At 41.0% G+C, this 14,160-nt stretch overlaps 1 protein-coding gene across 6 annotated transcripts in view; it reads left to right on the top strand.

The window, feature by feature from the left end:
* The window catches only part of HERC2 (HECT and RLD domain containing E3 ubiquitin protein ligase 2), a 228,751-nt gene that overhangs the window by 72,133 nt on the left and 142,458 nt on the right, over positions 1–14,160 (top strand). For 5 of the 6 annotated variants that reach the window (XM_074992048.1, XM_074992040.1, XM_074992017.1 and 2 more), the window contains 8 exons: positions 74–225; positions 6,412–6,569; positions 6,678–6,791; positions 7,956–8,207; positions 9,585–9,778; positions 10,729–10,929; positions 11,621–11,849; positions 11,980–12,104. In XM_074992048.1, the coding sequence (XP_074848149.1) occupies positions 74–225; positions 6,412–6,569; positions 6,678–6,791; positions 7,956–8,207; positions 9,585–9,778; positions 10,729–10,929; positions 11,621–11,849; positions 11,980–12,104 (1,425 nt within the window). The remainder of the gene's footprint in view (positions 1–73; positions 226–6,411; positions 6,570–6,677; positions 6,792–7,955; positions 8,208–9,584; positions 9,779–10,728; positions 10,930–11,620; positions 11,850–11,979; positions 12,105–14,160) is intronic. The other variant, XM_074992033.1, reaches the window with a different exon arrangement.

Here is a 14,160-nt window from a genome sequence, read left to right as displayed (position 1 = left end):
AAAACTGTATTTTTCGACGCTCTGGGTAACGTAAGTAACTTTTCTTTGTACATTGTCTCAAACTAATTTACAGGGACCACAGCTGGTACAGAGTCTTGCTTCTAGGAATATTGTGAAGATTGCAGCACATTCTGATGGTCACCACTATCTTGCCTTGGCAGCAACTGGAGAGGTTTTCTCCTGGGGTTGTGGAGATGGTGGAAGACTAGGCCATGGAGACACAGTGTATGTATAATAAAAGACCATTGATTCACTAGCTTAAGCATAGAATATATTTACAAATATCCTACTTTTAACACTATAGAAGCTAAGTATTAAGGTGGGATTAAATATTCAGACATTTAATAAATGATACTGAAACAAAACACAGTGAAATGACAATGGGTAAAATGCAACATTGTGTGCTATAGTTGTTCAAGTGTTCCAGCACATGTGTATCTAAGCTTAATAAGAAATTAAACAAAATGTTTACAGTTATTCCGTAGATTTTGCCTTACCTATGTTAATGATCAGGCCAGGAAATAAACTACCTTTGTTAATGGCAGTGGTAAGGACTGTCTTTCCTCTTGTGGGGGAGGAGGGGAGAGGGTGAAATAAGGTTTGTGTTTTTCATTGATTTTTAACAACATAGAATGTTATTCCTCCAGGAAATATTCAGATACAATTCAACCTATAGCCTGCTTAGCTTAGATCATCTCACCCTTCAACAGTATTTTCTAGAAGGTCTTTTAAGGGTGGTATGTGTCTCAATTGACTATTGATTTGTGGCTATAGAAAATGATGAGAGAAGTAGCTAACCTGTTAACCAGTGTTTACGTAAGGATATTCAAGAAATCCATTTTGTGAAATCTCATGTGGAATAATCCAAAATGTCTTTACAACAACCCAACTTTAAAACAACACGTGCATGCATTGTCAACTATAAAATTACATCCCCCTGAATATTTTCTTTTCTCTTCTTTTTAAAGAAAAATCCTCAGTTTTAGTGTACTTGCTTGTGTCTATTCTGCTGTATGTTCGTGAGCACTTGGTGTAGTGGTGTGAGAGTTTTTCACTTAGTATCCGTTGGGGTGACTCAAGCACCTTCTGTTGCCACAGATACCACTGTGTGATAGTACGAAAAGGCAGAGCTGCTGTGGTTTTCCTCAGTTCCACTAATAGTAGCTGTTGGAGTAATCTCAGATTTTTTTTGTCATAAGTGCTGCCCTCATGCCTTTATTTTTATTTTTATTTATATTATTTATATTTATTTATTTTTATATGATATAAAATCTTCCATTGTTGTTAGTTTTAGTGATAGATTTCAATTTGTCTTTTGGGACCAGGTTTTTAATCTTTTAGTATTGGGATTGGTACCAGAATGATGCTGTGCTCATCTGGTTTTAAGGCCTCCTGGACTTGTGCTGAGTGTGTGCCAGCCAGTGACCCACACCTGCTTTGCTTGTAATGTTTGAAATTCTAAGTAAGAGACAAATATTGCATTTGTGAGGGATTTAAGCCCTACTTAAAGATAAAGCATCAAATGTTCACATATGCAGGAAGCACTTTGCTGTTTATTGGATTCATCTCTCAGAGAGGGACACAAGTATGTTGACTTTTGGTACATATCATATTGGATGTGTCTGCATCTCCTTGGTCCATTTGCTGGTACTAGAGAAAAGACTTGGATCCCTCCTCTGGCTGGATACTGCACTTGAATTTATTGGTGCTGAATCCAAGTGGAGGCAGAGACTCAGATATTTGGGGAAAGAGTGTCCCTAGTCAGAGAATCTTTCCGCTAAAAGGAAGGGATTGCCACTTTCAGAGCTTGTGCCATGTCTAAGGGTGTCCTCTGAAAGAGTTCTATGACAGAGCCATTAGCGATGGCTGCTCCCAGGAATGGACATGCCTCTCTGTATTAATATACTTGGTGATGCAAGAAACCTTATGTTTGGTACTGATGCTTGTGGCGTCAACATCTCCGCATCAGGCATGTAGTATGTATTGTTACCTCCCAAGCATGTTTAAGTCTGGTGCAATTGAAAAGCAAACCTCTGATAGTCCTGCTACTATGATCCTCTGGCTTGGCTGTCTATCCCAGTCCCAACTGGTTGTGACTCCCTCCAGATTCTTCGTATTCTGACACAGAGGGTATGTCTTCCATCAGAGCCTTGGCGACAGTGGGTCATGCAACAGTCAGCCCTGGTCTTCTCCTAAGAGGCAATGGCCTTGTTGAGGATGGATCCCAGGGCCAAATCGGTGGTTGTTTGGGGTGCAGTTTGTCATTCCTCCTTATGATCGCACCTTTTCACAGTCACCTTGTTCCTTGTAATTGAGATTGTTCTGCGGGAATCAGTATCAGGAACACCATTTTCTGGTACCAGGTACTCAGACCAGAACTGAGCAGCTAGATGCTACTGGGGCAGTTTCCCTCCAAGTCATGTGGCACCCACCATCTCAGATTTCTATGGCATCCTTGTCAGCAGACAATACTGTTGAGGCAGCAAATGGATCATTGCTGCTGAAGGACCAAAGAGTTCATCAAAGATCCATTTGAGAAGGGTGGCATCTGTTCTTGACGTGGAGGTGGGGAGGAGGCATGTGAAAGCTGTCACAGGTGGGTGGATATTCTGGTATTGGGAGCCTCTGTCAAGGTGGCTTTGCCAATTAACAATGCTTTCCTTATCCCCAGTGGCCAAAGAACTCCCTTTTGCGGGGGGTCTCAGGCCTAATTTAGAAGTAAGAGAGTTGAACAAATTCTTGTTGAAAATAAAATTCTCTGTGCTGACTTAGCCTCAGTTAGTTCCTTTCTGGACCAGGGGACTAGTTGGCTGTTGTTGAGTTAGATATCTAATTTCCATGTTGCAGTAGGACACCACTATCAGAAATTTCTCAGATTTGTGTCAGTTGGATTCCGTTATCTATTCAAGTTTCTTCCATTCAGTCTTAGCTGCTCTTCCAGTGGTCATGGAGTACATGGTTATGGTGGCACTATAGCTACGAAAATATGGAGTTCATGTGTTCCCTTACCTGGATGACTGCGTTGATTAGAAGTTGGTCTGAGGCTCACGTGTTATCCAGTGTGTCCACCATCTTGTCCACATCTGATGCACTGTAGTTACTAGCAAAATCAGGACAAATACATTTTGAAACTGGTACAGAAGCCAGTGAGCAGTTTTAAGTTCCACAGAGACCAAGGCCCTGCTTCTGTGATTGAGATTTGAAATACTATGTGGCTTAGGACTGCAGGTGAAAGCATGCCCGTTCACTGTGGAATGCAGCTGCCTCAGTCTCCTGTCTTACATGGGAGCATGTACTCATGTGGTTCAACACACCAGGATGCGTTTCCGAAAGCTGCACACATAGCTATTGTGGGCTTTTGCCCCATGGTCTGATTATTTGCATGAGGTAGATCGAACCTTCAAGGAAAACTCCAAAGAGGAAGATCTCGGACATCGTGGGAAACGTCTGAGATTGATGGACAACAACTGGCGTACTCCTGGAGCCAGCTAGAAGTTTTGTCCCAAGACAGAGTGAAGTGGAGGAGCCTTGTATATGACCTATGCTCCATGCAGCTTACAAGGGTTACGTAGTAGTAGTATATTGAATGCCAATAGCAGTTTTGTTCCTGGATTGGTGGATGGACCCTCTGATAATCTGTGTGGGGTCCTCTGTATTTCCCCAGTCAGTCCTTGCTGTAGTCACAGATATGTATTAGCCTTTGTTCAGGGGCACCTGCAGACTCTAGGACCTAATGACATATAAATGTCAGGGTGCTAAGAGTGTACAGCTAGCCTGTTCAGCTTTCCGCTAACCACTAGGAGGAAAGAATTTGTTAATTCTAACTGAGAGCTCTGTGGCTGTTTTTATGTAGACAAGTGAGGACTATAGTCGAGCCATTTATCTCAGGTTGCAATTTGCCTTTGGACTTGTGCATAACCAGTTCAGCGCACTTCAGAGCTTTTAGGGGAGCAGAACATGTTGGTGGATTGGCTGAGCAGCGCAGTTGGTCTTCACATCCAAACATTGTGAGATCCTTCCCTCAGCTCTGAAGGTTCTCCCCTTGGAGCAGTATGTAGCAGAACACAGTTAGTAAATACTACCAGTTTTGTTCCTGGGGTGGCCTCAGCTGAGGCTTATAGACAGATGCTTTGTTTGTTACACTAGAATGACTCACTCCCATATGCCTTTCCTTTGACTCTCTTTTAGGTCATTCTTGTTCAAAGTAAAAAGAGTTTGTTTTTTTCACCCCTAGAGCAATGGTGTGACCCTGACAACATTGTTGTTTAACTCTGCTGACTTTATAAGTCACGTCTCCTGTTGTTTAGCCAGATGTGATTCTCTGGACTACAGCCATCTGCTCCATCCCAGCTTGTGCGCCCTCCACCTCACAGAATGGACCTTTCATTGTTAAGGCCTTTTGGGGAGGTCCTGTTCTGAAGGCAGTCGGAAAGCGCTTCTGGATAGTAGAAGGTTCTCAAATAGGGGAACTTACTTGGCTAAATGGAAGTGTTTTCTGTTTGGCCTCATCAGAAAGGCATATCCTTGCAGTTTACAGCCCTAAAACTTGTACCTAACTTTCTTCTATTTCTAAAACATTAGGCTGACCCTTAGGTTTATAAGAGTACATCTGCCAGCTGCCTCAGACTTCCATTGCTCAGTGAATAACTGATTCCTTTTCTCCAGTCCCATTGTTATCAGATTTATAAAGGGCTTAGTCATGTTGTACCCACTCATGGACTATCCTATCCATCCTTGGGATCTGAACTTGGGCCTAGCCAGGTTGATGTGACTGCCATTTGAACCCTTTGCAACTTGCTGTCTGCTCCACCTCTCTGTGAAGGTAGGAATTGTAGTTGTCATTACCTCAACCAGCAGCGTGGGTGAAATGAGAGATCTAGTGGCAGAGCTGCCCTATAGAGTTTTCCCTAAGGATGAATTTTATCTGTCTTCAAAAAGTCTCTTACTAAGTTTCTGTTTTTCATGCTACCTAGGCAGCCTATTTGCTAGTGTTCTTCCTGAAACCCTATACGCGTAGAGATGAGAAACTTAATAGACTCCGAAGGGGAGAGCTAAAGCACTTCTCACTTCCAGTAAATTAAGTCCTTTGTCTTCCACATGGTTGTTCATTGTAGTTGTAGACACAGTGAAGGGCCAACCAGTTTCCAGTCAGAACATCTCATCCTGAATCTCTCCATGTATGTTTATCAGCTGGTTAGTATAACCCTGCCCACAAGACTACTTGCACATTCAACTAGAGCCCAGGCAACTTCAGAGGCTTTCTTGACCCTAGTACTTATAATGGATGTTTGCAAAACAGTGGGATTGTCATCATTTCGTACCTTTATGTCTCTTTGTGCCATTTTCCATCAGTCCAGGCACTATGCACATTTTGGATAGGTTGTCTTAACAAAAGTGATCCGTTAGTCTCCCAGCCCACCTTTTATGTTGGTTTGTTTGAGAGTCATCTGCAGTGAAATGGACATGTGCAAGCTCTGGAAAAAGAAAAAAAATTGTTACCTACGTTGCTGAAATGACATACTTTTGAGACATGTTGTATATATCTATTCTATGACCCTTCCTCCTTCCCGCTTCTCTGTCGGAGTCTGTCTGGAGTTAGCTGCGCATCTAAGCGCATGTGCGCCTCAGTGGAAAAGAATGTATGCCACAGAACTCTAGACTCTGTATGGTTTCAGAGGATTACTCATCCCCAGTTATTCTCAAGACTCATATGTATGATCTCCAAAGTCCCTCTGCCCTTCTTATTTACTGCAAAATCAATTTCAGACTCACACAGAATTTTTCATTTACACTGAATATTCCCTATTCCTTCCCCCCCCCCCCATGTTAAATAGTAACATTGCAAAGCTCTGTTGTGGCCAAGAATATAGGAATGAATGTTTTGTTCTGTAGCTGAGCTTGTGTTTTTCATGGAGTATCCTACAGGGGTGTATTTAAGTATATTGGGGTTGAATTGTGTATCCCAGAGCTGTTAAATGTTTCACCGCTGCAGTGACAAATCCTTGGATGATAAGGTAGTACTCCTGTCTCGGGACTGAGACTAGCAGGGAAGGAGCTGTACAGGTAGAGCTCAGCTTTTTTTTTCTGCAGTGAAGTACACTGCTTCTGAAAACCACGGGGTTGACTTATTGAAGGTGAGAATACCAATGATCAGACTTTAGAATGTTACGGGAATAGTAGTGTGAGCTTTCCACACAGTGCTTTGTACAGTTGTGTTTATTATTGGTCAACCTCGATCTTAATTTGCTTTCCTTTTTGCGTTTTCCATTTTTATCTTTCTGCCTCTGGCAGTAACACATGGTTATGACAGTCATGATACTTTATTTTCTAGCAAACATATTATCACAGCTCATTTCATGTAATTACTGTATCAGGCCTCCTGTTTGAGATTCTTGTCTTGTCTCTAACTAGACCCCTAGAGGAACCAAAGATGATATCTGCTTTATCTGGAAAGCAGGCTGGGAAACATGTTGTTCATATTGCATGTGGAAGCACATACAGTGCAGCCATCACTGCTGAGGGAGAGTTGTATACATGGGGACGAGGGAACTATGGCAGGCTGGGACATGGTACGTTCCTCTAATTTCTTAAAGCATGGTGTTCTGTTTGCAAAAAAATTAAATGTATATGTGTTGAGTATTTTGATAAAGTGATTACTGTTTTTTTTTTTTTTGAAGGTTCCAGTGAAGATCAGACCATCCCAGTGCTGGTCACTGGGCTGAAAGGACTGAAGGTTATTGATGTGGCCTGTGGAAGTGGAGATGCGCAAACTCTTGCAGTGACTGAAAACGGTTAGTGGCTAAACTTGCTTCCTTGAGTGTCATTAAGAAGACATTTGTGATGCATGTGTCATGCTGAACATGTGTAAAATGACTTTTATAACAATTTTCAATAGAAAATGCTTTTGCAAAATAGTCTCTATTTTAGTACATATTTAATAATTGAAAGTACAGGTTGACCTCTCTAATCTGGAACTCTGTAGTCTAGCACAATCCATAATTTTTCATGTTTTTAATTTGATGGATGATTGCTTATCATGGGTGTGGCCATGTTTCCCAGGGTCCCATAAAGTTTTTTTTCAAGCCACCAGTCCTGGCTCTCAGTGTTCTGTGCTGTTATTTAGCTGTAATTTATGCTTAAATGTCTTCTAAGAGCCCAGTGAGCAGTAAATGTGTTGATAATGCTGCTGGACAACATGACCTCCCATGACCTGTCAAATTCTCTCTTCCGGCACCGGTGAGGTCCTGAGCATGCCGGATTAGAGAGCTTCAACCTGTATTAGTAAAGGAAAAAGTGTTAGGCGCTAGGTTTATACAATTTGCTACTCTTTCTAGTTGCAGAGTTACTCGGACTTCTTCAGTCATCTTTTCAGCTCACGATCTGTTCTTCTATAAATTCCTTCTTTTCACATAAATATCTTCTTTTTATCTACCTAGACTTCCAGCAGTGTTTTGAGATGTTAACTTTTTTTAGGTGGTCAGAGTATAGTACAGTTATAACATACATCTCTTAGATAGGCATAACTCTACCCTGTCCTTTGCCCCTAGAGTACCCTTGACATCTGTCCGTCTCCTGTTTCCTACATCTATGCATTTCAGTGTAGCTTCTTCCTCCTTTTCGCTGCCTGGGCACCAGCAGCAGGAGCACTGGAGGCATAGGCAAGCCTCTCCTTTCAGTTCCTGTGCGTGGAGCCACAGTAGTTTGCATCAACAATGAAGACGAGTTGCAAGGAAAATTTTGCTCAGTCCTTGTACCTTTGGGCTGGAACATCCTTAGTATGGGCAGAATTCAGATGATGAATTCTAACAAGTCTATATTGAGCACCCATGAACTCTATATATTTTTGGAGATTCATAACTTAGTGAATTTCAAAACCTCTCATTTGAATATTATACTACCTTTTGTCAGTGTATCGAACTTACATGGAAGCTCAGTGCAATATCTTTCTTTTTCAGGTCAGGTTTGGTCTTGGGGTGATGGGGATTACGGGAAGCTAGGAAGAGGTGGCAGTGATGGTTGCAAGACTCCCAAGTTGATAGAAAAGCTTCAGGACTTGGATGTTGTGAAAGTACGCTGTGGAAGTCAGTTTTCTGTTGCTTTAACAAAAGATGGACAGGTTTATTCCTGGGGGAAAGGCGACAATCAGAGGCTTGGGCATGGAACAGAAGAGCATGTTCGATATCCCAAACTGCTGGAGGGCTTGCAAGGTATGTGTAAAACAGAATGGGCAATCGCAATCCTCTCTCAGCCTACAAAGTTGGAAAATATCAAAATTACTTAGTTTATGTGGAAAAATTTTCTTTTATCATTCATCATACCCTAACTTGAAGAATTTTACTGCATTGGTGTCAATTTGTAACTTGCTTGAATTAAACAATGAATGTATTTGCTGTATAGCCTGTGCTTTTTATCTGAGATTGTACTTGTGGTATTCCAACAGACCTGTTAAGCTACTCTATTAAAATTTTTAGTACTTGAAAATTGTTTCTATATTTTTGATTTCCATTTAGTTGTACCTCAATCAGTCTGGCTGTGTCTAGACTACAAAAATAACTTTGAAGTTGCTTGCTTCGAAGTACAACAAAGTAAGCAACTTCGACGTTGAGCGTGTACACACACCCTACTTTGAAGTTAAACTTCGAAGTTGGGCACTACTCCATTCCTGGGAATGGAATAAGGACTTCGAAGTTGGGCTCCCTACTTCAAAGTCAACTTCGCAGGAAGGGAAAATGTGCGTAGACTCTCTGCTGGCTACTTAGATGTAGTGCCTAACTTAAAAGTTATTTCATAGTGTGGATGCACCCTCTGACTAAAGAGATTGCAAGTAAAACTCATTTAGGCTCCAATGCACATGTGAAAATGCACATGATTACCTTCACATACATGAACAGAAGTGTTGAAAGCCGCATGACTACTCTGGCCTATGCATAATTGTTCTGAGTAGTTCAGAAAGGAGCCAAAAGTTGCTACTAAGGTTGGGTCTATACTAGTGCAATAAGTCAATTTCAGGTATGCAGTTCTAGCTACAGCACTTGTGTAGCTAGAGTCAGTGTTAAAATTGAAATTCATTTATTGCCCTAGTAAAGACTGAGCTCTTGTGTCAACCTCTCTTACTCCGTGTGGTAGCCAACTGCCTACCTCAGAGGGTAGGTGAGAAAAAAACAACATTATGAAGTGGGTTTTACAAATTTTGTAGCTGACACATTGATCCATTGCATTTCTACTGTGATGAAGTGACTTGGAAAGAAACTGAGTCGCCTGGCAGCAGTAATTGACACTATCTAGGCACTTTTCCATGTAAGGGTGGGAACAAACTCTTCTAAATCAACAGCTAAGCTAAATGGATGCAAAATGGCAATAATTTTTGTGGTTTTATACATTTTCACATAGCTTAAGCCTCGTTAAGCCTTTCTGATATTTTTTGGCTGAACACTTCCAGTCCATTCAGTTGGAAGGTAAAACTACATTAATTCTGCTCATAGCGTTCATCAAACACAAAAGCTATTTGATTAATGGTTTTTCTTAAAAATACATGTAATTTTTACTGTAAGCATGTTTAATATTTATTTACTTTATCCTGTCAGGGAAAAAAGTTGTGGATGTGGCGGCAGGATCTACCCACTGCTTGGCACTTACTGAGGATAGTGAAGTGTACAGCTGGGGAAGCAATGATCAGTGCCAGCATTTTGATACATTGAGGATCACCAAACCAGAGCCTACTGCTCTCCCAGGATTAGACCGAAAGCACGTTGTTGGGATTGCTTGTGGGCCTGCCCAGGTAAGCTTTGAATCTGTTACTCAGGCTTTGTCTTTAACCTTCTCTATGGTTAATTCCTATTTCTCCCTGTGGTGTAAATCAGTGGTATTCAAACTATTCCAGTCCTTTCCACCCCTGCCTTGCCCATTCATGGGTTTTGTTGTCCCCCTCCTTCTCTGAATTAATTGTAATCTAAAATTGCTTTTCATGCTTGAAGGTGGAGGGGAAAGACGGAGATTAGACCATTCGTTTGACTTAGTGTTCAAGTGTCTGACTCACATAAGATGTCCCTAGCTGTCAGTTATTATATATGCTACTGGTTTGTCTTTTAAAATCAATTCTTAACCACTACATGAGTTTTAAAATGAGAATCTAAATGATTTTTAAAGGTATAGTAGCCCTGTAATAGTTCTGAAATTAACAAATAGTTGAAAGTAAGGCAACCTCTACTTTTATAGGTGTGATTTCTTCTTAAAGGGGCAAAAGGTCAAATTTTCTTTGCACCTCTCCTTCCCTCTGAGAGAACCCTTGCACACCACTGGTCTAAATGCTTCCTGTATCAGCTGTGTTATGTGGATATTTCGTGTTACCAACAGATTGAGATATGATCTCCCACGCTTGATACAACCAGAGCAAGAGTGCGTAATCACATTATCCATTGCTGATACTGGTTTTAAGAATTAATCAGTCCTAGCTCTTCCACCAATGACATTGAAGTAAGATGTCTCCCCTGTCATAGAAAGACTCTGAGGAAGATAAGAAATAGTAACTTTTTGTTAATGTTGGATACCTTTAGCTGTTGGCAAGAAAGGAGCACATAAATAAATGGAACCAGAGCTGCATTTATCCTGCACCTCATCAAAATAGGAAAGCCTCAAATATAGCTCCTGATTAGAGGTTCATAAATATAGCACTAATATCTCAGAATTGGTTAGAGGGAAGTAACTGTTATTCTTTCTTTCCATACATAGAGTTTTGCCTGGTCATCGTGTTCTGAATGGTCCATTGGTTTGCGTGTACCATTTGTGGTAGATGTTTGTTCAATGACATTTGAACAGCTAGATCTCCTATTGAGACAAGTGACTGAGGGAATGGATGGCACCTCTGACTGGCCACCACCACAGGAAAAAGAATGTATGGCTGTGGCAACTTTAAATCTTCTAAGACTTCAGGTGTGGTAACTTTCGTATATGGTAACTCACTTGGATAAAATGCTGCAGTAAATTGGTTGGAAGGAAATAGTGGCTTTTAAGTGCTTAAAACATTTTTATTCACTTAAGATGAAATTGGTAGATTACAACGAGCTATTTGTGCATCTTTGTTCCAAAAAGCAGAAAGCTAAGGATGGGTTTTCTGTTCTAACTATGAATTTTCTTGCCGTCTTGGTTAATGTTGTTTTTTAAACAGTTCCTTGCACTTGATTTAAGATGAACTATAAAACTAAAATGTAAATTGACTGACTAATCATGGATATAGTCTTAAAAAACCACCTGCTGAAAAGTCGTAGTAGTTCAGTAATTTGTCTTATTAAAAATATTTCCTCTTCAGGACAAATATGATATTTTTAGATTGTTAACATTGTCATAACATCCATGATAATATAAATGATGTGTAAGGGGATGTCTAGGTAATTATTAAGCTTAGGTGGTTATTGCTTCCTAGCTATCCTAATGTATCAGCTGAGATTAATATATATTAGTAGGCTGTAATTGTATTTTTACTTTAGCTTTGCAGTTTGTTGCTAAACATGTCCTTGTATTTGGACTAGTACATATATTTGTTTTAAGTGTCTGCATGATTCACTTTATTTACGTTTTCTTTAATGTCTTATATCACCTTTGAATAACTTTTTTTAAATTTCAGCTACATGCTGCCATCAGTCACCAGGTTGATCCGGAGTGCCTTGGCTTGGGTTTAGGCAGCATCTTGTTGAATAGCCTGAAACAGTCAGTGGTAACTTTAGCAAGTAATGCTGGAGTTCTTAATACTGTCCAATCAGCTGCTCAAGCCGTTCTGCAGAGTGGGTGGTCTGTGTTGCTGCCAACAGCAGAGGAGCGAGCTAGGGCTCTTTCAGCTCTTTTACCCAGTGCAGGTATGGTTTAATAATGGAGAACCATTTGGTGTCTGAGTGTCTTGTCCATTGTGGGTGTGTTTTGTTCTGCGTTCCAGCAAAGAAAATGAGCATCTGAATTTCTAGCCTGTTAAATGTTCTGTTTTGTTAGTTTCAGGAAATGAAATGAATGTAAGTCCAGGCCGTCGATTTATGATTGACCTCTTGGTGGGCAGTTTGATGGCTGATGGAGGTTTAGAGTCTGCATTAAATGCTGCTATCACTGCAGAAATTCAGGTACGCTGCAACAGTATTATCACTTGATGTAATTTCCTTGCAAGTAAACAGGTTTACAGCAGGGAACAATTTTCTTGCTCAGTATTCCAGGCTTTTCTTGAAGTTTTATTTCAGTTAGCGTTGTCCAAAAAGCACTTGCTGCTTTCTATCAGGGTTATACAAGTGCTTCTCTGCCTGTCCTTGGCTTTCTGCTGCCATCCTGGTAACTTGTGTCTGCTTGTGTGGAGTTTCTCACTCCATCCGCTCAGACACAGATGCTCCAAAACAAAATCCACACCCCTTGCTTTTGATCTATATTTCTTAATGTTTTCAACTCTCTTATTCTAAAAAGGAGCTTTACTGCTGCTTTTTTTTTTTTTTTTTTTTGAATGAAGTGTGTCTGTTGTTCCCATCATCTTCAGTGAGGGTTCGTCTGATCCCCAGCGTAATAACCAAAATGAAAGCCATAAAAAAGTTTATATATAAATTTGATAGGAGTTGAAATGAATAGTGAGTATATTTTACCATTTGAAGTGAGGCATAGTATGTAAAACCTCGTCAGGTATATAGCAACCATGGCTTCAGCAAAAGAATACAGAAACATGAATGTAATGTGCCAGACTTTTAAAATATACTTTGCTCTCTGAAGGACTCTTGTAGAACGTTTCACTTTTAGTGAGGCACCTCAGTCCAAACATTCTGTAAATAGCAGCAGTCTCTGAAACATCATGCTTTTTTATGCTTGATGTTTGTTACAAATATGAATCACACTACCACAGTGTGAAAGCCACTGTTACTGGTAACCTTGTTCAGTTAGAATTTCAACCTGAAACCTTCAGATCCAGCAGCCTGCCACAGCATTAAAAACATATTTCCTCGATTTTTAAGCTACGCTTGCTCTAGGATATGGCTATAGGAGCTAAATAAGCTACAGATACGATGTTCAAGTCCATCTTTAAAACGCAGCTCATGAGCCCAGCTCTATTTGATTTCTTCAGCAATTTGTACTCTTCTCAAGGATCCATTGTGGTTAAGTTAGATGTGTAGTGATAGCCTTGGGATGAGTGAAATCATTGAACATAGAAATGTTGGGCCATTCAAGCTTCATATGATCTCTTAAATGAATGAAGCCCACCTGAACAGAGACCATACTAGAAGCTGGGAATGACTGAAGGTCCTCAGTCTTGGAGCTCAGAGCTGAGAATAGATCTTGCTTAAGTAGCAAGCTACATGGCATCTGTACTTAGCATGGGTACTGGTCAGATGCATAAAATGTCAGAGAAGGCCCTGCCCAGGGATCCTTTCATGCTGATTCTTTTGCAAAGGTAAATAGGTAAGTAGATAAATGCAACAATCTCTCTGGGTCCAATGGCATTAACATATTTTTTTCCTCTGATTCTGGTGCTTTGCAAAGTCTTAAGAGGAATAAATCAAGATTAAGGCAGGCTAGCATAACTACAATGTCCAGGGGCATAATGCTCCAACCGCCTGAGTGCAATACTTGTGCCAGTCGAACCTCCAATGTAGTCTCAGCTAGGTTGATGAAAGAATGCTGCCATTGACCTACCTAATGTTGCTTTGGGAGGGGGTGCCTACAATGATGGAAAATTCTCCTTTCTTTTCCATCTGCAGTGCTGTAGGAATCCTCTTCCATATGGTGCTATAGTGGCATAGATGTTGCTGTAGCATTGCACAGTTTAAACATGGACAGTCTCAGATACAGCAGCATTGAAGGACTGCTTTATATCAGTGGTTCTCACCCCTGGTGGGGAGAGACTGTGGGCAGGTTTCAGGGAGGTCCTGCTAAGTAGGGCTAATGTTAGATTTGCAGGGGGCCAGGACAGAAAGACAAAGCCCTGCTGTGTGAGACTGAAGGCCATGGCCCTGAGCCTGCCACCAGGGGCTGAAGCCAAAGCCTGAGCAACTTAAGTTTGTGAGGATCCCTCTGGAGTAGAGCCCCAGGCAATTGCCTGTCATGCTGCCCCCAGTGCCAATCCTGGCTTTTACATGCAGAAGAACAATTACAGCACTGGTGGGACATGGAGTTTTTATAGCATGTTGGGATGGACAGAAAGAA

Source organism: Carettochelys insculpta, chromosome 1 (genome assembly GCF_033958435.1).
Source record: "Carettochelys insculpta isolate YL-2023 chromosome 1, ASM3395843v1, whole genome shotgun sequence".
Classification (NCBI taxonomy): domain Eukaryota; kingdom Metazoa; phylum Chordata; order Testudines; family Carettochelyidae; genus Carettochelys; species Carettochelys insculpta.
The sequence above is the reverse complement of the archived record's forward strand: the minus strand, read 5'-3'. Positions and strand labels throughout refer to the sequence as shown.